The following is a 25,377-nucleotide window of genomic DNA, read 5'->3' as shown; positions in this document are numbered from 1 at the left end:
CCCTGACAGGATACTTCGCCACCGATGGATGCAGCAGAGGAGGCAAAGCAGACCACACTCAATGCACAGGTATTTATTAGGTGAACATCAGCAATTGCTCAGCGACCTTAACACTCGGGTGGCGCAGCTCGCTGCTGTTATGTTGCAGGCCCTCCTAATGTGCTCCGCACCCTTCACCAGTACCACACAGCTTGTTCCGCTACCAGAAAAGTTCTCAGGAGTGACATCTAACTGTAAGGGATTTCTTCTACAATGCTCCCTATACTTCTCTTCACTCACTGGAGTTTCTGATGAGCAGAAGATCGCCAAGTTTCTCACACTACTCACTGACAAGGCTTTACAATGGGCTGGCACTATATGGAAATGTGGCAGAGAATATACCACTTCCTATGATCATTTCCTGGATTTGTTCAAGCAAGTGTTTGACCACGAACCAGAAGGAGTCGAGGTCAGAGAAAGTCCCCTATCAATTAAATAGGGCAATAGAATCTTGTGCAATATACCTACTTACTTGTGCAATACTACCTGGGTAATACTGGTAATAATACCTGTGCAATGCTTACACGTGTAATACCACCTTTCTAATACACTTATGTTAATTATATATCTGCAAACCTGTTAATTTATGCAAATTTGTTAATTTTTTTATCCCTAAATTTGTAGTTTATTTCTTTTATATATATTCTTTTCTGTATACTTAGTACTTTTGCACTACTCCTTCACTGCCTATCTTTTTCTCTTTATATATTTTCCTGCTGTAACAATGTAAATTTCCCCTTGTGGAGTAATAAAAGGTTATCTTATCTTATCTTATCTTATCTTATCTTATCTTATCTTATCTTATCTTATCTTATCTTATCAGAGTCACTGAATATGCTCTGGACCTTTGAACCTTAGCTGCTGATAGTGGCTGGAATGAACCTGCTCTAAAAGCCATGTTTTGCCAAGGGTTATGTCCGGAGGTATTGAGTGAATTGGCCTGTCGGGACGAACATCTATCCCTCAACATGATCACTGATCTGGCCATTCGCCTAGATCACCTCATCACAAATAGATCTTCTTTACAACCTGCAGCAACTCTGGCTCCAGCCACCTATGCTTTCACACCCATGGAGGTGTCTCGGGCTCAGCTAAGGCAATCCGAGCAAGAGAGAAGAAGGCAAGAGGGTTTGTGCTTCTACTGTGGTGAGTCCAATCATCTCATCTCCAAATGTCCTGTTCGCCTGTCTTGGGATGTTCCTGCTCATTCAGTTAATCCATCACCCAGCCTGGTGAGTTCCCTATTTCATCATAAAGCAAACGCCTTTAAACTACTTGTGCTTTTGAAACTGCCAGACTCGACCCATGTGCTCTCTGCATTTATAGATTCAGGGGCAGAAGGGAACTTAATTGATGTCGCAATTGTCCAGAGATTCAACTTATCCACAGACACATTGCAAAAGCCACTCAGCATTAAAACCATTGATGGAGGCCCCATAGGGAATGGACTCATCACCACCTGTACCTCTCCTCTACAGATTCAGGTGGGAGCTCTCCATTTGGAACTCATCTCACTATTCATCACTCAAACAGTGCAGCATGACATCATTCTTGGTTATCCCTGGCTTCAGCTCCATGACTCCTTGATCTCTTGGCAAAGTAAAGATATTGTACAATGGTCACCCATATGCTTTCAGAAATGTCTGCTCCATCCTCAGTTAACTGTCTCATCTACCTCCATAGAAAGTCCACAGCCCACTACCCTCAACAATGTCCCTGCATGCTACCTGGACCTGAAGGAGGTGTTTAGTAAGGGTAAGGCATGTGGCCTACCTCCTCACCGTCCATATGATTGCACCATTGACCTCCCTGGCACAACCCCTCCATGCAACTGTATCTATCCACTATTGTTACCGGACCAGTCAGCTATGGAGTATATACAAGAGGCCCTGAAGCAGGGGTATATCAGACCATCCACCTCGCCAGCATCCGCCAGCTTGTTTTTCATCAAAAAGAAGGGAGGAGGTCTTCGGCCATGTATCAGTTATAGGGGTCTCAATGAGATTACAGTGAAATACCCCTACCCACTCCCGCTGGCACTATCTGCATTAGAACAACTATGCTGAGCCCAGATATGCAGCATGTATAACCTGGTACGGATCTGAGAGAGGGATGAGTGGAAAATGGCCATTAGCACTACCGCTGGCCACTTTGAGTATTTCTTAATGCCATATGGCCTTTCTTTGGCACACAGTGTCTTCCAGTGCTTAATTAACGACATCTTAAGGGATCCAGTATGTTGGGGAGATTTGTGATTGCTTACATCGATGACATATTGATCTGTTCTTCTGATGAAGAAAGTCGCTACAAGCACATCAGGTCCATACTCTCCCACCTCCTTGAAAATCATCTTTATGTGAAGGCAGAGAAATGTGAATTTCACATTCATCAGATCTCATTTCTTGGATATATCATTAGTACTGAAGGGGTCAGCATGGGTCAGTCTAAGATCTCCACAGTCATTTCATGGCCTACTCCCACGACAGTGAAAAAATTGCAACATTTCATAGGTTTTGCGAACTTCTATCGGCGTTTCATCAGAAGTTTCAGTACCACAGCCGCCCCTCTTACCTTGTTATTAAAGAATGGACCACGGTGCCTCCAGTGGACCCCAACAGCTGAGGAAGCTTTCAAACAGCTTAAAGCTGCTTTGACCTCTGCTCCCATATTACAACATCCAGACCCTACTTTAGCAGTTCAGTGTTGGTGGGTGGAGCACAGAGGACGGCAGGACAGAGATCAGGTTGGTACAGTGTTTTTATTGCCACACTTTTCAGTGAACAACTTATTTTAAATCCACAGACACACACACAATCGGCGTCTCATTGGGGAAGAGCCCCCTCTGCTCTCGCTCTCCCTCCTTAAGTAGGGCGCGGTCACTGGTAAGACACACAAACACAGGTTAATTGCCCTCAGGTGTAGTGATTCTGCCACTTACCTTCCCTGACTCCGCCCTCCTGTCACAGACCGGCACTTGACCATGCCCCCGCTGCCACACCTACCAAACCTTTTGTAGTGGAATTGGACACATCTAAGACAGGAGTAGGAGGTGTGCTTTCACAATGATTCGTTGAGAAACCCCAGTTTCACCCAGTAGCATTCTTCTTGAAGAAGCTTACACCTACTGAAAGGAATTCTGACATTGGCAATTGAAAACTCTTTGTAACCAAGCTGGCCCTGGAGGAGTGGAGGCACTAGCTGGAGGGTGCCGCACATCCATTTATAATTCTAATGGATCACAAGAACCTAGAGTACGTGAAGACTGCCAAATGCTTCAATTCTCGACAAGCCAGGTGGACCTTATAGTGGTGCTTGAAAGTTTGTGAACCCTTTAGAATTGTCTATATTTCTGTATAAATATGACCTAAAACATCGTCAGATTTTCACAGAAGTCCTAAAAGTAGATCAAGAGAACCCAGTTAAACAAATGAACAAAAATATTATACTTGGTCATTTATTTATTGAGGAAAATGATCCAATATTACATATCTGTGAATGACAAAAGTATGTGAACCTCTAGGATTAGCAGTTAATTTGAAGGTGAAATTAGAGTCAGGTGTTTTAAATCAATGGGATGACAATCAGGTGTGAGTGGGCACCCTGTTTTATTTAAAGAACAGGGATCTATCAAAGTCTGATCTTCACAACGCATATTTGTGACCCCTCACCGAATCCAGGGACACATGTCGGCCAAAACGAATCCGAGATAATCGCAAAAGAAGCATTTTTTTTTCGAAATTTGTGATTTTTGTTTTTTTCCATCATGTGCAAGTTGAGATCTTGAAGAATGCAATCAGTATTTCAGATAATAGATTGTTTTGTTGGAAAAGCATACATTTTTTGTTGCAAATTGTCTCATTTTTGTCAGGACTGTAGCCTGCTGGGGGGTGTGGGTAAATTACCATATGGGCCATTCACATGATGATTTAAGTAATTTTTTTTTTCCGCGAATCAGCTGTATGATCTGAGTTGAGCGCATGGCTACTTAACTGCATACAGGCATGTGATTTCACTATGGAATGAGTTACTAAACAGAGCGCAGAGGACCTGACACACCGCGAAGCAAACAGACACACGGTATTTACATCGGAGATCACCATTTCTAGCAAAAAAACCACAACCTCGTTTTCCAGATTGAATGGAATACTTGAATGATTGGATGATACACGGACCGTTCTAGGATTACATTCCATCGGAGGCATTGGTGTGTGCAAGGCGCCGTTTCTCTTTCTGATGGGGTAAGTTTATTAATCTAAGGCTGTGTGGTTATTTTTGCATGTAACGGAGAGTGTTGTGGTTTGGTTAAGCCTAGGTCACAACCGGACATACGATTTTTTGGCTGTGCGATTTTTGGCGTTTCCCAAATCGCTGTGCTTTTTTTTTGTTCACGGAGAAAGACTCGCGTTGGCCGTAAGTTTGTCTTGCAACCTGAAAAAAACGTAAGCGCCCGTAGAGTTTGTTTGACATGACAAAGAACCTCTGCGGCCGGTCTGCGGCTCGAAAATCAGCACATCACACGCGCGCTCTCGTGCTTTTCACATGTGCGCTCTCGTGCGTTTCATGCGTGCTCTCCGTGTGTTTCTTGCGTTTTTTGCATGTAGACCGGCCGTAGGAGCACGGTACTGTACGGCCGGTTGTGACCGAGGCTTTACATGAAACTAGTGTTGTGTTAGTTGTGTCATCATCGTGCTATCTTTCTTTCTTATGGTGTGAGTAATTTTTCAACCACAAAACGTTAAAGTATACTTTAGGACTTATTTTTGTACTTCATAATTGTGTTGGGCATACTTTGCATGGAAGGAAAATTGATGTGGTGATCTTTGTTTACATGTAAGTAGTATTGTGCTAGCTTGTAGGGGGTAGGGGTTTCCTTAATGTCATGCAAATGAGCACCATTATGTGCCCGCCCTACACCCAGAGTAGCTGAGATGGAAAGCTTTGAGGGCGATTTTCTCCCTTTTCTGTTTTAAGAAGTATACACTTTCAAAAGGCCACACATTCTTCAAATATTGTCAGATCTCCACATGGAAGGCATCATTGGAAAGCTTAGAAACTGTACTTTCTGAATCTGTCAATAACTCAAAATGCCCCCGGGCCGAGATGTGTCCCTGGATTCTGTGATCTGCCACATTTGTGGAAGTGTATCATAGCAGGAACAAAGGACATTTCTGAGGACCTCAGAAAAAGCATTGTTGATGCTCATCAGGCTGGAAAAGGTTACAAAACCATCTCTAAAGAGTTTGGACTCCACCAATCTACAGTCAGACAGACTGTGTACAGTTGGAGGAAATTCAAGACCATTGTTACCCTCCCCAGGAGTGGTCAACCAACAAAGATCACTCCAAGAGCAAGGCGTGGAGTAGTGGGTGAGGTCACAAAGGACCCCAGGGTAACTTTTAAGCACCTGAAGGCCTCTCTCACATTGGCTAATGTTAATGTTCATGAGTCCACCATCAGGAGAACACTGAACAACAATGGTGTGTCTGGCAAGGTTGCAAAGAGAAAGCCACTGCTGTCCAAAAAGGACATTGCTGCTTGTCTGCAGTTTGCTAAAGATCCTGTGGACAAGCCAGAAGGCTATTGGAAAAATGTTTTGTGGATGTATGAGACCAAAATAGAACTTTTGGGTCTAAATTAAAAGTGTTATGCTTGGAGAAAGGAAAACACTGCATTCCAGCATAAGAACCTTATCCCATCTGTGAAACATGGTGGTGGTAGTATCATGGTTTGGGCCTGTTTTGCTGCATCTGGGCCAGGACGGCTTGCCATCATTGATGGAACAATGAATTCTGAATTATACCAGCGAATTCTAAAGTAAAATGTCAGGACTTCTGTCCATGAACTGAATCTCAAGAGAAGGTGGGTCATGCAGCAAGACAATGACCCTAAGCACACTAGTCGTTCTACCAAAGAATAGTTAAAGAAGAATAAAGTTAATGTTTTGGAATGGCCAATCAAAGTCCTGACCTTAATCCAATGGAAATGTTGTGGAAGGACCTGAAGCAAGCAGTTCATATGAGGAACAGTGTTGGGCAAGCTACTTGTAAAATGTAGTGAGCTAAGCTATCAGTTACTCAACAATAAATTAAGCTTCACTATACAAAAGCTACCACCCATAGAAATATAGCAAGCTAAGTTACACAAATATTGCAAAAGTAGCTTAACTACATCAGAAGCTACTTCACGTTGTACCAAACCTAATGCCAGATCAGTGCAAAATGACAGTCAGATAGATACACTGGTTAAAACATTTATTGAAGAAAAGTCCATGATCTAACACAGTGTAGACATTGCATTATGTGAAGCATTGAGATATAAATAAAAGCTACAGTGCTTACTGCTGGGAATAAAACAAAAAAGTTATGGCCTACTATTAGGTAAACCAGTACTCTAGGAAACAAACTATTTAGTACCAAATTAAAGCTACTGTGTAGTGTTCTATAGGCAAGACATGGCTATAAGTTTAAATTGACCAATTTAAAATTTCTAGGGAAATCAAAACCATATTAACAGGCATCTTATTTCCTCAGGGCCTCTCTTAACGAGAAAACTTCTTCAGACCCCAATTAAGTCTATTCAAGTTACAAATGAACTTCGTATTTAAGAATCCTGTTAAACTGTGTTTAAGGAAACCATAATATCTAACACCATGATTATAAAGCATGGCTCAGAGAGTGATCACTGGGACAATAGCAAATGAACTGGTCCAAGCTGAAATGAGAATCAAAGTCCTCAAATACATGTTTTAGTGCTGGGGTATGGGAGGGGAGGGGAGTTATGTCGCATGGCTGGGCCCTTATTGTTCTAACAAGAGGTGTTTGTTTACACGGCACAAGAGAAGCTTTTCAAAAGTGGCATCAGAAAGGCGGTTTCTCTTTGGTCTGAAAATATCATCTTTTCCTGCGCTAAACAGTCTTTCACATGCTGCACTTGCTGGGACCCCTGTGTTGTATTTAAGAAAGACCTTTTTCATCAGTGGCAGGTTTTGGAATGCATTTACAAGTTTGGTTTCAGATGACTGCAAGTAGGAGTCCACTTCATTCAGCTCTGTGGCTGATCTCAGGGATGGGAAGTACCCTGTTACCTCATCACCATCATCAGTTGCGTTGTCCTCATCTATTTGCATGTGACCTGAAGACTGGGTTTGAAGCAGGTGTACTTCTGCTTTCAGGTCTGACACAACTTGAGCCTTCTTGTCACTGGGGATGTAGGTCGGTCTGAACATTGGGTGAGCTGCAGTGGCTGTGAGCAACCTGGCATCTTGAAAAATGTAGTCAAACCTTTTCTTAATCCCACTGATGATGGCATCTACCAGGGGGTTACAATGATGAAGTTGGCTCTCCTGCTTCATCTGTTCCATCTTCTCAAGTAGAATTGAGATGGTTGGTACCAACACTCCTGAGAAACCCAATCGGTCAGACTGTAACACGTCAACAGCCTTGGTCAAAGGCATCATAACCTTGGAGTACAGACAAATAAAAATATTAATGTCACATCACATATTGTTCAATTATTTAACTCATACAATTGAGTTATTATTATTATTATTATTATTATTATTATTATTACATACTTTATCCCATATGAAATTCAGGCTATTATTATTATTATTGTTATTATTATAGTGGTTGTCATGTTGACATAAACTGTACTATTTGCACACTTATTTACCTTCACATACTCCTGTATGAACATAAATTCTGTTGACTTGAACCGTGCCACCTGCAGCTTCTCACAGACTTCATAGAATTCTTGTTCTTTTGTTAGGATACAAGTATTCAAGTGCTCCATGGCATGGTAAGTGGAGTTCCATCTGGTTAAAATGGGCACTGTCAGCTGACAGCCTAGCTTTTCTTGAATAGTATCAGAGGCTTGAGTGCTCCTGTGTTGCTTGTACTAAAGAGCCTGACATTTGGGAAGTGTTGATCTCGATACTCTCTTAAATGGCTCTGACTGGGTCAATGCATGCTCAATATCTCAGGTGGCAACAAGATTGAGGGTGTGGCTGGCACACCGCTGATGAGGAGGGAGGCTGTAATCTTCCTGTGTTTCATCTAGGATGTCTGTGAGATTGATGAAGACAGGATGATCTTCCTCCTCCTCCTCCTCCTCCTCCTCCTCCTCCTCATCATCATCATCATCATCATCTTCCTCCTCTCTGTAGTCCTGGATACTTCTCTGAACTTCTGCGAACATACTAAATGCCTTTATGAAGTTAGAACCATTATCTGTAGTTGTCAGAGTCACCTTGTCTTTTATGTTGAATTCTCTGTGAATATCTTCAAGCATCTCGGCTAAAACATCAAAAGTGTGCCTCCCTACAATTCTACGACAGGCTATTGACCCAGAGCGGATGTTCAAGGAGTCTTCATCTATTCAGTGGATACTGACACCAAGGAAGCTCCTATTATTTGATGACCAGGCATCTGTAGTGGTACATATGTGATTCTGTTTGGACAATACATCAGCCAAAGCACTCTTCATGGAAGAGTATTCCTTGTCAAGCAGCCGCCCCAATGTCCGCCTTGACATCAGATGCCTTGAGGGCAGAATTTCACTAAATAATTGTCGATATTCAGGTCTGTCCACAGTGTGGAGTGGGTGCATTCCTTGCACTATGAAGTTAAGAATGAGTTTATCGAAACATTCCTGAGATATGATGTGTGTGCCCCCCCTGAAAAACTGTGACACACTGGTTTGTAAAGCATGGTCTTCATCATCCAGAGATAGACATCTCCTCTTGGCCCGTTTGCGCTCCTTGTCCATGCATGCCATTTTATTTGGGTGGACCCTCTAGAAAAGAAATGATTGATTCATGATTATTTTTTTGTGTGTGGTTGTGGTAAGAACTAGGGTTATATTTCCCTTGGTAGGCTGAGTTAATCAGGCCTACCCCAAAAACTAAACTGAGTAGGCCTAGGTCAAGGGTCTCCAACAGGTAGCTGGGTCACCAGCTGCTTAAAAGTAGCTCTCCAAAGGGTCAAATGAAATGTAAATAATAACAGATTTGTGTAAACTTTCTGTCTGGTAGCTATAAAATGATAATATCCCAGTTCTACTGCTCTCTGATGAGAGTTGATGTTAGTAATGCTCATCAGATTTGACTACTATGGAAAAAGGGACCAAAAAAGTTATAGTTAAAATATTTTTCTCTCCACAAGTTTAGATGACACTTTAGATGAGTACTGCAAGTGAGTATGATAAAGGATGTAACATCTTCAGTATCTCTAAGACTATCAATAGGCCAATAGATAAATGCTGTAAAATAGTTGTAGAGTAGCACTTGGCCACATTGATTTTGTCAAAGTAGCTCTCGGAGAAAAAAAAGGTTGGAGACTCCTGGCCTAGGACCTTGAACATTACTCTGAATATCTGAATAACTGGAGCCTATTGATAAAAATACCGATGTATAATCTAATTTCACAATGATAAAAACTACATGTAGCCTAAGCTTTAAAAAACACTTTGACCAGAGATGGTGGATAAACTATCTTAGACAGGCTAGTACTGCCACTTTTGTAGGCTAGTTTCCCCCTACTAGTCAGCATGCATTAACATGACATTATTCCATCATTTTCGCTCAATTCTGAGTCAAACTGTAGGGTATTATTTTACACACACACATTTCATTATAGCCTACTGCAGTAGGAAAATTAATTCACCTGAATGTGGGTTCTGAGGTTGGTGTTGGATGTCTTAGACGTCGACAACAGTTTGGTTTTGGGATTGCAAAGCACACGTTTAAACACGTATTTTTTCTCTGACAATTCGACAAGTGTCATATATTTTTGCAGATAAGACCATGGCGTGACGTCAGTGGACAGCTCTTCTCGCTCTCTATCTGTCTCTTCTTCCATCCTCTTGTGCTGTGTGTGTGTGTGTGTGTGTGTGTGTGTGTGTGTGTGTGTGTGTGTGTGTGTGTGTGTGTGCGTGCGTGCGTGCCGCTCTCAGTCGCTCTGCTTGTTCCACTGCCATACGCATGTGTTTCGAAAGCCAGACAAGCAGAGTAGAAGTTTGCGCATGAACATGCTTTATTTCTGTCTGATTATTGCATTTCAAAATCAAACTGTAGAGCAAACCTCTGCTTTTCTCATACATGTCCTGGAAATTGTAGCTTTTGTGGATGCTACGTCGCTACTTGATCAAAAAAATAACATAACTACTGGGAAGTTACTTGATTCAGAAATCAGCAACACTACTGACAAGCTACAGGAAAATGTAGTTAAACTAATAGCTTTGCTACATGTAGTGGCGCTACCACCCATCACTAGTGAGGAAACCCACGAACATCTCAGAGTTGAAGCTGTTCTGTACAGAGGAATGGGCTAAAATTCCTCCAAGCCAGTGTGCAGGACTGATCAACAGTTACCGGAAACGTTTAGTTGCAGTTATTGCTGCACAAGGAGGTCACACCAGATACTGAAAGCAAAGGTTCACATACCTTTGGCACTCACAGATATGTAATATTGGATCATTTTCCTCAATAAATAAATGACCAAGTATCATATTTTTGTCTTATTTGTTTAACTGGGTTCTCTTTATCTACTTTTAGGACTTGTGTGAAAATCTGATGATGTTTTAAGTCATATTTATGCAGAAATATAGAAAATTCTAAAGGGTTCACAAACTTTCAAGCACCACTGTATTCTTTACACATTTTCAGTTCATGATCTCTTACCTCCCTGGCACCAAGAACACAAAGGCCGACACACCCTCCAGAATACACATCTCCTCACCCCTTAATTCAGAACTGAATTCCATCCTAGCACCCAACTATTTTGCTCAAGCCATCACCTGGGACTTAGATGAAGAGATCAAACACTCTCAACCCCTGACCCCTCCCAAGAACTATCCCCCCAGGCATTTGTACATCTCACCTGACCTCAGAGGGAAGCTTATCACCTGGGCACATGCATCCCCAACCACTGGTCATCCCACCAGTCACAGAAAATACCAGTTAATAAGGAACAAGTACTGGTGGGAAAATATGATCTCCGAGATCAATCACTTTGTCTCATCTTGTTCAGCCTGTGCCCAAGCCAAGGTACCTCGAGCTTCACCTGCTGGGAAATCATGCCCACTCCTGGTGCCTCAAAGACCCTGGTCACACGTCACCATGGACTTCATCACCAACCTACCACCATCCCAATGTAACACAGCCATCATGGTCATTATAGACAGATTCTCAAAGGCAATCAGACTCGTCCCGCTACCTGGACTACCCGCAGCTTTTCAAACTGCCAAATTCATTTTCAACCATGTTTTTTGTTATTTTGGCATCCCAGAAGACATTGTGAGTGACTGGGACCTTCAATTTCTCTCAAGACTGTGGTCCTGCTTCATGAAACAATTAGTTGTCTCAGTGAGTCTCACGTCTGGTTATCACCCACAGTCCAACGGCCAGGTAGAGCATGCAAATCAGGAGATAGACTGCTTTCTATGCATATTTTGTATGCAGAATCAGGGGGATTGGGCACAATTCCTCCCATGAGCTGAGTATGCACAGAACTCACTCAAGCACTCTGCCATGCAATTGACACCATTTCAGTGCATACTCAGCTACCAAACCCCCCCCCCCCCCCCCCCCCCCATTTCCATGGGACGACTCACCCACCCAGATAAAAGCAGTGGACTCATGGTTCAAGAGGAGTCAGCAGGCATGGGAGGAGGTACACCAGAGATTGGAACTTGTAAACTCTAAATACAAACAATATGCAAATAAATGCAGAAGAAAGAAGCCAGAGTACTCTCCAGGTGATCAGGTGTGGGTCTCCACAAGGGACCTCAAAGAAGCCAGCATATGCAAGAAACAACAAGCTCGGTACATTGGTCCATACAAGGTTCTATGCCATATTAACAAAGTATCCTACAAACTGGAGCTCCCACCACACAGCAGAATAGCACCCATGTTCCACATTTCCTGTCTGAAACCTGCTATCCAGGGCCCTTTAGCCATGAGCATACCCACCCAAGAGCCCCCCTCCCCAGACATTGAAGGCGAACCCATCTACCAGGTAAACAAGATCCTGAACTCTTGGCATAGACAGGGTCAGCTGGAGTACCTGGTAGACTGGGAAGACTATGGGTGAGAGGAGCAAAGTTGGGTGAACTCTAAGGACATCCTGGACCCTCTCCTAACACAAGAATTCCACAGCCTACACCCTAACAAGCTGGCACCTAGAGGGAGAGGGTCACCTAGAAAGATAGTTGCTCCCAGAGGGAGCCCCTCAGGGGAGCTTGGTCAGTAACAGCTTTCAAACATGGCTGCTCAGAACTACTATCTAAAGCCCAGCATTCACACTCTCCAGTTGTGAAGTATCGTTTAGCATTTTCCCCTAACTATACTGGGCTATTTACTTTCCGCCTGATTCCCTGTGCTTCGACTCGTGTTTTTGTTTCGTTCTGACCCCATTTCTTGTCTCTACTATGATATCCTGTTCACCGATCTACCGACTCCTGCATGTTTGTTTTGACTACGCTTCCTGGTTCCCAATTTGGCTCAGTCTACTGTTTGCTTCACCCGCTCTCCCCTGCACCTGCATCCAAAAGTGCCTGCACCCTGACATCACCCTTATCATGTCCAACTTGTTTTCTTTCAGTTTAATTTCCTTAAATTAATTTCTAATTCAAGTTTTACTGGATTAATCAAGATTTAACTTTATTTCCTCCAGAAGCTTTGAATTGGGATGAGTCTAACTCTTAAAATTGCTTATCAGGTAATGGGTTATAACAACACATGCAGAATAATGGGGCATTGGATAGTTTTTGTTTACTGTTACAGTTAAAGTTTGAGTTTTATTGAAAAATTAAAAATCATGAAAGCATAATGATTATCATCACTATATCTGCTTTTTGATAAACTTTGTTAACTCTTTTCCTTTCATTGAACTAGTAAATACATAGGAATAAAAAAGGTTATGGTCAGGACAAATGAAACATCTTGCTGCTTCTTTGACTGGACAAGTGGATTAAAAAGTTAATGTTGAGCCCTGACATGATGTATTTTATTTAATTTTAATGTCTTTAAGCAGAGGTGTTAACATACATTTCTTCAAATTCTTTCTCTCACTCTCCCAACTTGAACCTCATCTCATTCTCATCTCATTATCTCTAGCCGCTTTATCCTGTTCTACAGGGTCGCAGGCAAGCTGGAGCCTATCCCAGCTGACTACGGGCGAAAGGTGGGGTACACCCTGGACAAGTCGCCAGGTCATCACAGGGCTGACACATAGACACAGACAACCATTCACACCTACAGTCAATTTAAAGTCACCAGTTAACCTAACCTGCATGTCTTTGGACTGTAGGGGAAACCGGAGCACCCGGAGGAAACCCACACGGACACGGGGAGAACATGCAAACTCCGCACAGAAAGACCCTCGCCGGCCACGGGGCTCGAACCTGGACCTTCTTGCTGTGAGGCGACAGCGCTAACCACTACACCACCGTGCCGCCCCCAACTTGAAACTGAAAGTCTATAATTATTAGAAATTGAATTAAAAAATTATTGTTCAAGATTTGTATTTATGGATTCCAAAACTGTATCATTGGTACATGGAAACTTTTTTCCTATCTCTTATTACAGAAAACAGAAAAAAATGGAATTGGCAATTTTCTGAAATTGAAAATCATCATCTCTAATGATGAAACCAGAGTTATGACTTTTCTCCATTTAAATAGACTGAATGACTGATTACAAGATTGAAGACACCTGTGATACTAAGTAAAGTTAAACAATTAGTTTGAAATATCATCCATCCATCCATTATCTTTAGCCGCTGATCCTGTACAGGGTCATAGGCAAGCTGGAGCCTATCCCAACTGTCTATGAGCGAGGGGTGGGGTACACCCTGGACAAGTTGCCAGGTCATTGCAGGGCTTGAAATATCACTATAATCCAATTATTTATAATATTTTCTAAGGTTACCAACAAATCTGTTCATGCTATTTTAGAATACCTTTGTAAAATAAACTATAAATAATTAAATTTCACACTTTTTTTTGCCTTACTCCATGACATACCAAAAACATGCAAGTATACAGTATATGAAAAAATTGCTTTTAATTTCATTACTTTTCAGGAGGAGTAAAGCATTGTTTCAATGAGCTGTAAGGATACCAACAAGTTTGTCCATGTCTGTATGTAAACCATTACCAAGGTTGGAATTGAAATTTAAAAAAAGAATATGGGCCACCAATCACAAAACTGAAACGAAATGATTGTTACATTGAGAAAGGTTGCTCACACTTACCTTCTTGTCCATTAATATTTATTGACATGAATCCCAATAACTACATGATTAATTATTTAGTACTTAATTATTTGTTTGTGTGAATTATGTACTGATGTTGTCGCTTTAAATGTTGCTGCTGCAAGGAATTATGGAATTATCTCCTTTCCTTTCATAAAGGATGCTTACATGTACCCCTTGCTAAAGGAGACAGGAAAGGAAGCACTGGAGCACCTTTCATCAGCATTTAATGAATTCAAACAGCCTTTATCGTGGCTACCATTTACTGTAGATACTTCTGGGACATTTCACTCAATTAGGAACCATCCAAAGCAAAAAAGAGCACAAGAATACAACCTGAAAAATGTGTGCCAGTAATTCTAACAGCTCTCTCTCTCACTCTAGGTCCTCCAGGACCCCCTGGAGGTTTGGTGGTTAAGAATGTGAACGAAACATCATTAGAGCTAAGGTGGAGTCGGGGCTATGACAACCACAGCCCCATTGGGAAATATGTCATCATGGGCCGCTCTGTGCACTCACATGACTGGAGGAGAATGAGGACAGGTAAAACAAACCACCTGTAATTAATTTGGGTTTTAGATAAGTTAATTTGGTTCTCAGTTTAATTCTAGTGAACATTAATAAAATACATAAGGCCCGACTTTTGTCATCATAAGGTAAAAATTAGACATTAACTCTCTGATATTTGGATATACAGTGTGGGAGTAAAAGCAGCACGGTGGTGTAGCGGTTAGCACTGTTGCCTCACCACAAGAAGGTTCTGAGTTTGAGCCCAGTGGCCGACGGGGGCCTTTCTGTTTTGCATGTTTGCATGTGCTCCCCGTGTCTGTGTGTGTTTCCTCTGGGTGCTCCGGTTTCCCCCACAGTCCAAAGACATACAAGTTAGGCTAATTGGTGGCTCTAAATTGACCGTAGGTGTGAATGTGAGTGTGAATGGTTGTTTGTCTCTATGTGTCAGCCCTGCGATGACCTGGCAACTTGTCCAGGGTGTACCCCGCCTCTCACCCATAGTCAGCTGGGATAAGCTCCAGCTTTCCTGTGACCCTGCACAGGATAAGTGGTTATGGATGATGAAGTATGGGAGTAGACATAGTTTGGTACTTTTGGGACCAACATACTATTTTTTGGATGCTCATTCATGTGTAAGCATTTATATTTGTAAGATCCCATATGATGGAAATTAATCAAGTAGTTAATTATTTTTATTGATTTTGTTACTTATTGGATATACTCTGTTTAATGGTGAATGTGCAAGTATTGTGATTCCTCTACAATTGAGTTGTTTGTTCTAATCTAGCCATTCATCCATCCATTCATCCATGATCTATACCATTTATCCATCAGGGTCATAGGGGAAGCTGGAGCCAATTCCAGCTGACTTCAGGCAGGAGACAGGGTAAACCCTGGGCATGTCGCCATTCTATTGCAGGGCCTAATCTAATCATCCATCCATCCATTATCTGTAGCCACTTATCCTGTCCAACAGGGTCACAGGCAAGCTGGAGCCTATCCCAGCTGACTATGGGCAAGAGGTGGGGTACACCCTGGACAAGTCGCCAGGTCATTGAAGGGCTGACACATAGAGGCAAACAACCATTCACATTCACACCTACGGTCAATTTAGAGCCACCAATTAGCCTAACCTGCATGTCTTTGGACTGTGGGGGACACCAGAACACCCGGAGGAAACCTACACAGACACAGTGTAAACTCCACACGGAAAGGCCCTCGTCAGCCGCTGGGCTCAAACCCAGGACCTTCTTGTTGTGAGGTGACAGTGCAAATCACTACACCATAGTGCCACCCCAATCTAATCATATGTAATTAGTATTTGGGTAAATTAGCCTATTGAAGTGGGATGAAATAAATTTTGTATGTCCAGAAAAAGAGATTGTAAATAAAGCCCAGAGCCCAGAGACTGAAAGCACCCTTCAGGACTGTTTTGCTCAGACAGACTGGGATGTGTTTAAAGCTGCAGCCACTTTGGAGGACTCTTCTGTCAGTATACAGGACTATGCTGAGTATGTGACTGGGTACATCAGCACATGTGTCTGCAACATCGTGCCCACTGTCACGGTTTTGGTTGAGATGGGGATTGAACCTCTCAAACCACAAGGCCACCCTCGGAAGGAGACAGAGATTCAGGACAGAGATGCAGAGAACTAGCGTTTTCAAAAATGGAAGTCTTTACTGAGAGCACCTGATCAAATTACAAAAATCCAAATAAATCTTTAGCACGTATAACTCCAGAATCAATAAGGCAAAAGGTCAGTCATTAAAGTGCATAAAAAATCAGGAATCCAAAAAAAAATGGCAAAACAGTTCTTGGCACAAAAGTTCAAAGTTCAAAAATCATTCATAATCAGCAGTCTATGGTAATCTAAACGATCCAGTCCCAGGTTACAAAATCCAACAGAAAATCACAGGCTTCTAAGTGTCCAAAAAATAAGTCAGAGTTCAAAGTTTAAGTCCAATAGAGATAGTCCAAAGCAAAACAATCCTCTTCTTAGCAAAACAGATGCAGAGGTCAAAAAGGCAGTTCAGAACAGTGGAGCAAACAGCTATAGTGAAAAACAAGGGCAAGAACTCACATGGTGGCTCACAGGAGAACTCAGCAGAGTGAAAAGAAAACAGACTCCTATATATAGGCCAACCAATCAACTACTTGCCATCAATGATTCAATTAGCCAATAGCATGAAGACAAGTGTAACCCAAGAAAACAAGGATAAAAGAAAATACAATGCTGAAATGGTGACATCTAGTGGCCAGGTAAATGAACAGCAGGCTAGAATGTCCATAGAACCTGACAGAACCTCCCCCCTAAGATTGTCTCCTGACAATCCCAGGCCGATCAGGATGCAAGCGATGGAAGTCTCTAACCAAGGAGCGGTCAAGTATGTCTCTGGACGGCACCCAGGAGCGCTCCTCCAGCCCATACCCCTCCCAGTCCACCAGATACTGAAGAGACCCACAGACATGGCGGGAATCCAGGAGCCGGTTGACCATGTACGTGGCCCGGCCATCGATGAGCCAAGGAGGAGGCGGTGGCCGAGGAGCAGGAGACAGCGGTGAAGTGACCACTGGGCAGAGATGGGAGACATGGAAGGTCGGGTGGACCCTCATGGAGCGAGGCAGCTGTAGAGTGTAGGCCACAGGGTTTAACCGGCAGAGCACCTTGAAGGGACCAACGAACCACGGCACCAGCTTCCGGTTCTCCACCCTCAGAGGAAGATCCCGAGCTGAAAGCCAGACCCTCTGGCCAGGTCGGAAGGTGACCAACCTCCGATGGCGATTGGACTGCTGCTGGTACTGTCGGGAGGCTTTCAGCAAGGCACATCTGGCTCTACCCCATGTACGCCGACACCGCCGCACAAACTGCTGGGCAGACGGGACCCCAGCATCCACCTCCTGTTCAGGGAACAAAGGCGGTTGGTAGCCAAACTGACACTCAAAGGGCGACATACCTATAGCTGAGCACTTCAGCGTGTTGTGAGTGTATTCAGCCCATGGGAGTTGGGAGCACCAGGAGGTGGGATTGGTCGAGACCATGCATCTCAAGGCGGCTTCAAGGTCTTGATTCAGTCTCTCTGTCTGCCCATTAGACTGGGGATGGAAGCCAGACAAGAGGCTCGCAGTCGCCCCGATTAGCTTGCAGAAGGCTTGTCAGAAGCAGGAGGTAAACTGGGGTCCACAGTCTGAGACGACATCTTGGGGGAGACCAAAGACTCGGAACACATGGTCACATATTAGTCTGGCAGTTTCAGAGGCAGAGGGCAATTTGGGCAAAGGCAAGAAGCGACAGGCTTTCGAGAATCTATCAATAATAACAAGAATGGTGGTGTTACCTTCAGAGGTAGGCAGGCCAGTGATAAAGTCAAGGGAGATGTGCGACCATGGTCTGTGAGGAATGGGCAAGGGGTGGAGCAGGCCCTGGGTCCTCTGGCATGGATCCTTTCCCTGGATGCAGTTGGGACAGCTGGCCACGAAGATCTGCACATCCTCCTTCATATCTGGCCACCAGAAGCGACGCTGAAGGAACTCCAGTGTTCGAGATGACCCAGGATGGACTGCCAGTTGGGAGGAGTGACCCCACTGGAGAACTTGACCACATGCAGACCTGGGAACAAACAAGAGACCTGCAGGAACATTATCAGGGCCAGGGTCATTGCGCAGTGCTTGCTGAACTATAGATGTTATGCCCCAGTGGACGGGTGCAATGAGCCGTGAACTTGGGATGATTGTCTCCGGGGGGCTCTCTAGACTGCCTGGCTGGAATTGGTGTGAAAGTGCATCAGGTTTGAGATTCTTAGAGCTTGGTCTGTAGGAGAGCGTAAAGTCGAATCTGTTGAAGAAGAGGGCCCACCTTGCCTGGCGAGGGTTCAGCCGCTTAGCCTGCTGGATATATTGCAGATTCTTATGGTCAGTCCACACTAGGAAGGGATGATGAGCCCCCTCTAGCCACTGTCTCCACTCTTCCAATGCCAGCTTAATTGCCAGGAGTTCCCGGTTGCCAATGTCATAGTTCTCCTCTGACTGAGACAATTTGCGAGAGAAATAGGCACAAGGGTGGACTTTGCCGTCAGAGGATCTCTGAGATAAGACTGCTCCAACCCCTACATTAGAGGCCTCCACCTCCACGATGAATGGTCGAGTGGGGTCAGGATGATGGAGGATGGGAGCGGAGGTGAAGCGCTGCTTGAGAGCCCTGAATGCCTAGCCAGCCTCAGGAGTCCATGAGAAGGGGGAGTGGCATTTTCGAGTGAGCACAGAGATGGGGGCAGCAATGGAGCTGAAGTTACGGATGAACCTCCGGTAGAAATTTGCAAAGCCCAAGAATCTCTGCATCTCCTTGATTGTGTTGGGGACAGGCCAATCCTGTAATGCTTCCACCTTCTTAGGGTCCATGAGAAACCTTCCCTCAGAGACGACATAGCCGAGAAAGGACACCTTGGGAACATGAAATTCACATTTCTCAGTTTTAACAAAAAGGTTGTTCTTGAGGAGGCGACTGAGAACCTGTCGGACATGCTGGATGTGCTCGGAGGGGGTCTTAGAAAAAATCAAAATGTCATCTAAATAAACAAAAACAAATCTGTTCAGCATGTCACGAAGGACGTCATTAATTAGGGCCTGGAACACAGCCGGGGCGTTTGTGAGTCCAAAGGGCATGACCTGGTATTCATAGTGGCCAGTTGGGGTGTTAAACGCAGTCTTCCACTCATCTCCTTCACGAATTCGGACCAGATGGTAGGCGTTGCGAAGGTCCAATTTGGTAAAGATGGTGGCGCTTTGCAGGAGTTCGAAAACTGATGACATTAGTGGCAGGGGGTAACGGTTACGGATAGTAATCTTGTTGAGTCCTCTGTAATCGATGCAAGGCCTCAGGCCTCCATCCTTCTTGCCCACAAAGAAGAAGCCAGCTCTGGCTGGAGAAGAGGAGGGTCGGATGAAGCCTGAGGACAGTGACTCCTTGATATACTGTTCCATGGCTAGGCGTTCTGGCGCAGAGAGTGAGAAGATGTGACCTCTAGGTGGATAAGTGCTGTGTAGCAGGTCAATGGCACAATCATAGGGTCTGTGAGGTGGTAGGACCGCTGCTTTTCCCTTGCAGAACACTTCTCTCAAGTCATGATACTCGGGAGGCACTCAGGACAACTCGGGAGGGGCTTGGGACAACTCGAGAGGTATGAGAAACTCGGGACAGGTACTTGAGACAAGACAGCTGGCATAGCAAGTGGGTCCCCACTGGAGGATCGTGTGTGAGCCCCAATCTAGATGAGGGTTGTGGCGAGTCAGCCAGGGGAATCCAAGGACTATGGGAAACTCTGGGGACTAGATTAAATGGAATGACAGTTCCTCCTGGTGACTGTTGATCCGTACATGAACAGTAGAGGACATTAGATCTATAAGACCCCCACCCAAAGGCCGTCCATCTAAGGCAGTCACTGACAGAGGGGGATCAAGGCCAGATGTGGGAATCCCAAGATGTTGTGCTAGAGAGAGGTCCATGAAATTGCCGGCAGCACCAGAGTCAATAAAGGCCTGGAGAGAGTGCAGCTGGTGATCCCAGGAGAGAGTTACAGGAACGAAGAATCCGGTGGACAGGAAATCAGGAGACGATGTCACCCCTGTCACAGATCTCCTGGGGCTGGATGGGGTTTGGCTTTTCCCAGGAGTTCTGGGCAGGTGCTGCGAAAATGTCCAGGCTTTCCGCAGTAAATGCAGCAACGCTCCCTCATTCGCCTATCATGATCTGCCTGAGACAGTCGAATTCCCCCCAGCTGCATGGGCTCCAGTTCTCCATCAGAGGAGTTGACTGCTGGGCTGCTACAGACTGGAACTGCTTGGTAAAAGGAGATTTTCGGGGCTTTGTTTCGTTCCTGCAGCCGATTGTCCAACCGGATGACTCGAGAGATCAACGACTCAAGGTCTTCAGCCTCCTCCCACGAAGCGAGCTCATCCTTGATGCGGTCAGCCAATCCACTGTAGAAGGTAGCGAGCAAGGCCTTCTCTCCCCAGCCACTTTCCGCCGCTAGGGTGCGGAACTGAATGACATAGTCCGCTGCCGAATGACGGCCTTGGCAAAGTTGGAGAAGTTTGTTGGCTGCTGTGCGACCGCTGACTTCTGGGGAGAAGACCTTCAACATCTCCTTGGAGAAGGACAAGAAGGAAGCCCAAACAGGGCTGTTGCTTTCATAGAGGGCTGTGGCCCAGGCCAGGGCTCTCCCAGTCAAGAGTGTGATGACGTAGGCCACTCAGGAATGCTCTGTTGGGTAGGCAGCAGGCTGGAGGTCGAAGGACAGACAGCACTGGGTTAGAAAGCCCCTGCAACCCTTAGGGTCTCCACTGTACCTCTCTGGGGCAGGCAGGCGGGACTCACGGCTGGGCACAGGAAGAGACGCTGTTGGCTCGTTGGAAGATGTGGCTGTAGGGGCAGGAGGAGCTGAACAGGCTGAAGGGGCTGGTTGTGTAGGTTGATGAAGTTGGAGGGCCTGGTGGATCTTGGTCAGCATGCCGGCTTGTCTTCCCATTTCAGCCCCCCACTGGGCTACGACCTCTTCATGACAGCGCATGGTGTCCTCTTGGCTGGTGACGGCTGCTACCAGGTGCTGGAGGGTGAGTGATATATCCTCTGCCCCATCCATTGCTGGCTGAGTTCTTCTGTCACGGTTTTGGTTGAGATGGGGATTGAACCTCTCAAACCACAAGGCCACCCTCGGAAGGAGACAGAGATTCAGGACAGAGATGCAGAGAATTAGCGTTTTCAAAAATGGAAGTCTTTACTGAGAGCACCTGATCAAATTACAAAAATCCAAATAAATCTTTAGCACGTATAACTCCAGAATCAATAAGGCAAAAGGTCAGTCATTAAAGTGCATAAAAAATCAGGAATCCAAAAAAAAAATGGCAAAACAGTTCTTGGCACAAAAGTTCAAAGTTCAAAAATCATTCATAATCAGCAGTCTATGGTAATCTAAACGATCCAGTCCCAGGTTACAAAATCCAACAGAAAATCACAGGCTTCTAAGTGTCCAAAAAATAAGTCAGAGTTCAAAGTTTAAGTCCAATAGAGATAGTCCAAAGCAAAACAATCCTCTTCTTAGCAAAACAGATGCAGAGGTCAAAAAGGCAGTTCAGAACAGTGGAGCAAACAGCTATAGTGAAAAACAAGGGCAAGAACTCACATGGTGGCTCACAGGAGAACTCAGCAGAGTGAAAAGAAAACAGACTCCTATATATAGGCCAACCAATCAACTACTTGCCATCAATGATTCAATTAGCCAATAGCATAAAGACAAGTGTAACCCAAGAAAACAAGGGTAAAAGAAAATACAATGCTGAAATGGTGACATCTAGTGGCCAGGTAAATGAACAGCAGGCTAGAATGTCCATAGAACCTGACACCCACCATATAGATCAGGAAGTTCCCCAACCAAAAGCCCTGGGTAAACAGTCAGGTACGACACATGCTGCATGCTCGCTCTCTTGCATTTAGATCAGGCAATGAAATGGAGTACAAAGCAGCGAAGTATGGACTGAGGAAAGCCATTACAGCAGCCAAGAGGCAGTACAGAGAGAAGCTGGACAGCTTCTATTCTACTGCTGTCCCCGGGTGGATGTGGCAAGGCCTGCAGAACATCGCAGTCTACAGGACCACCACCAGCACCATCAGCTCCACAGACAGCCTGCCGGTTGACCTCAACACTTTCTACACCCGCTTTGAGACCTCCAGCTACAGCACAGTGAGGACGCACACACACACACACACACACACACACACACACACACACACACACACACACACACACACACCTGGACCACCCAACCCCCCTACCAACATTCTCATCAGGCCAGGTACACAAAGCTCTGAGGAAGATCAACCCCAGGAAGGCAGCAGGACCAGACAACATCCTTGGGCGGGCCCTCAGAGTATGTGCCAATGAGCTGGCTGATGTTTTCACTGCTGTCTTCAACCTTTTCCTCAGCCAGAGCACCGTTCCATCCTGCTTCAAAACCACAATCATCATCCCTCTTCCCAAGAAGAGCCCACCCACCTGCCTGAGTGATTACAGGCCAATAACACTCACTCCAATCATCTCAAAGTGCTTTGAGAGAGTGGTACTGGCCCACATTCAGAGCAGTATACCGGACCCCCTGCAGTATGCCTACAGGCCCAACAGGTCCACCTCAGATGCCATTGCTGCTGCCCTCCATTATTCCCTCTCCCACCTGGAAAACAAAGACTCTTACATCAGGATGCTTTTTCTTGACTACAGCTCTGCCTTCAACATGGTCATCCCCCACAAACTCACCCATAAACTGTCCACACTTGGTTTGCACTCCACCCTCTGTGACTGGCTCCTCAACTTCCTGACTGGCAGGCCCCAGACTGTCAGGATTGGTAATAGGACTTCAACCAGCATCATCACAAACATTAGCACCCCACAGGGATGCATCCTCAGCCCTATCCTCTACACCCTGTTCACCCATGACTGTGTCACCTCCCACAAGGACAACATCATCCTGAAGTTCACGGATGACACCGCAGTGATAGGACACATCACTGGCAGAGACGAAATGGCCTACAGGGGGGAGGTGGCCAGTCTGGTGTCATGGTGTGAGGACAATAGCCTCACCCTCAACACGGACAAGACAAAGGAGATGATAGTGGACATGAGGAAGGAGAGGAGACTTCATCGGCCACTGTTCATCCGGGAGCTTGAGATGGAGAGGGTGAGCAGCTTCAAATACCTGGGTGTTCACATCAGTGAGGACCTCACATGGACACCTACCACTACACAGCTGGTTAGGAAGGCTCAACAGTGACTGTACTTTCTGAGGAGGCTGAGGAAGTTTGGCATGTCGCCCAAGATCCTCAGCAACTTCTACAGCTGTGTGATTGAGAGCATCCTGACCAACTGCATCACTGTGTGGTATGGCAGCACTACAGCTATGGACCGCAAACACCTGCAGAGGGTGGTAAAGACTGCTGAGAGGATCACCAAAACTCCACTGCCCTCTCTGCAGAGCATCTACCACCGCAGAGTCCACAGGAGAGCTGCCTCCACCCTCAAGGATCCTACCCACCCCCAGCATGGACTGTTCACACTTCTACCCTCAGGCCGGAGGTATGGAAGTGTGAAATGTAAGACTGTCAGACTAAAGAACTCTTTCTTTCTGACCACCATCAGACTCCTGAACAGCTGACAGGAGTCTATAACCATAGACTACCTCCCTGTAAACTGGCCTTGACTGTTTACATCTGTTTGCATTTGTTTGCACATATTTGCACATTACTGCCCTTTTTTGCTGCTACGGCCAATCATTGTTTTAATTTTAATTTTTAAATTTTATTTTATTAAGCTTCCACCTCAGATACAATAAATAAACACATAATTTAAAAAAATGGTGTGGGTCACACAACAGAGCTAAGCTCCAATAACAGTGTGCCCTATATAACAGTGTGCCCATTGCCGTATTTTTGTACTATACTGCCTATTTTACATTACATTTACCTTTATTTTGTACTATATTGGTTTTTTTTGCTTTTATTTTATTTTGCACTACATTGCCTTTATGTCTGTGAAGATTCTCAGTCATCCAGGTTATAGTAAACTGTGGGTGGTAAAAGAGAGCAACTGGACTTGCTTGAAGATTCTTGAAGACATTTCACCTCTCATCCAAAAGGCTTCTTCAGTTCTGTCTGACTAATAGGGAGTATCAAGTATTTATCCTCTCATGGATGAAAAGCAATCCTAAGGTGTCGTTGAGTCATCCTGTTGGTGTGGGTCACTGGGGGTTGGGTGTGAATGGCCTAGAGTGTCATTGGGGTGATCAATGAGTTGTTGGTTCTCTCTGTCCTGCTGTGAGTCACTGAAAACAGCTGGGTTTTGGTGTTGATTCAGTTGTCTGGGAAGTGTGCCAAAGACTTCATTGTAGGTGGCTGATAAATGGTGTCTTAAACCACCACCTCTGTTCAGTGATGGCTATTCCAGGTTGACAAAAATGGATTCTTTAACTCCTCGCTCATACCAACGATCCTCTCTGGCTAAAATGCATATGTTGCAATCCTGAAATGAGTGTCCTTTGTTGTTAAGCGATAGACAGCAGAGTCCTGGCCTGAGGAACTGGCTCTCCTGTGTTGAGCCATGCGCCTGTGAAGCGGTTGCTTTTTTCCCCAATATACGAGTCCATGCATTCCTCACTGCACTGAATTGCATACACTACGTTGTCCTATTTGTGTCTGGGTATTCTGTCCTTAGGGTGGACCAGTTTCTGCTTCAGGGTGTTACTGGGTTGGAAATATACCGGAATGTTGTGTTTGTAGAAGATCCTCCTGAGTTTCTCAGATAGGCCAGAAATGTAGGGAATGACAATGTTCTTGCATTTGTTCCTGTTATCTTCCTTGTCTGTGATGTTCCTTTTTCTGCTCTTGAAGAAAGCCCAGTTGGGATACCCACAGTTCTGAAGTGCTTTCTTGATGTGATGTTGCTCCTTCTCTTTTCCCTCTACCATTGTAGGAATGTTCTGAGCCCTGTGTTGCAAGGTCCTAATGACCCCCAATTTGTGTTCCAGTGGGTGGTG

At 44.9% G+C, this 25,377-nt stretch overlaps 1 protein-coding gene across 1 annotated transcript in view; it reads left to right on the top strand.

Annotated features, from left to right (window-relative positions):
• The window catches only part of cntn2 (contactin 2), a 194,174-nt gene that overhangs the window by 125,846 nt on the left and 42,951 nt on the right, over nucleotides 1-25,377 (top strand). The window contains exon 14 of the mRNA XM_060910961.1: nucleotides 14,676-14,834. Coding sequence (XP_060766944.1) covers nucleotides 14,676-14,834 — 159 coding nt within the window. The remainder of the gene's footprint in view (nucleotides 1-14,675; nucleotides 14,835-25,377) is intronic.

Source organism: Neoarius graeffei, chromosome 26 (genome assembly GCF_027579695.1).
Source record: "Neoarius graeffei isolate fNeoGra1 chromosome 26, fNeoGra1.pri, whole genome shotgun sequence".
NCBI lineage: Eukaryota > Metazoa > Chordata > Actinopteri > Siluriformes > Ariidae > Neoarius > Neoarius graeffei.
This window is presented reverse-complemented; position numbering and strand designations above follow the sequence as displayed.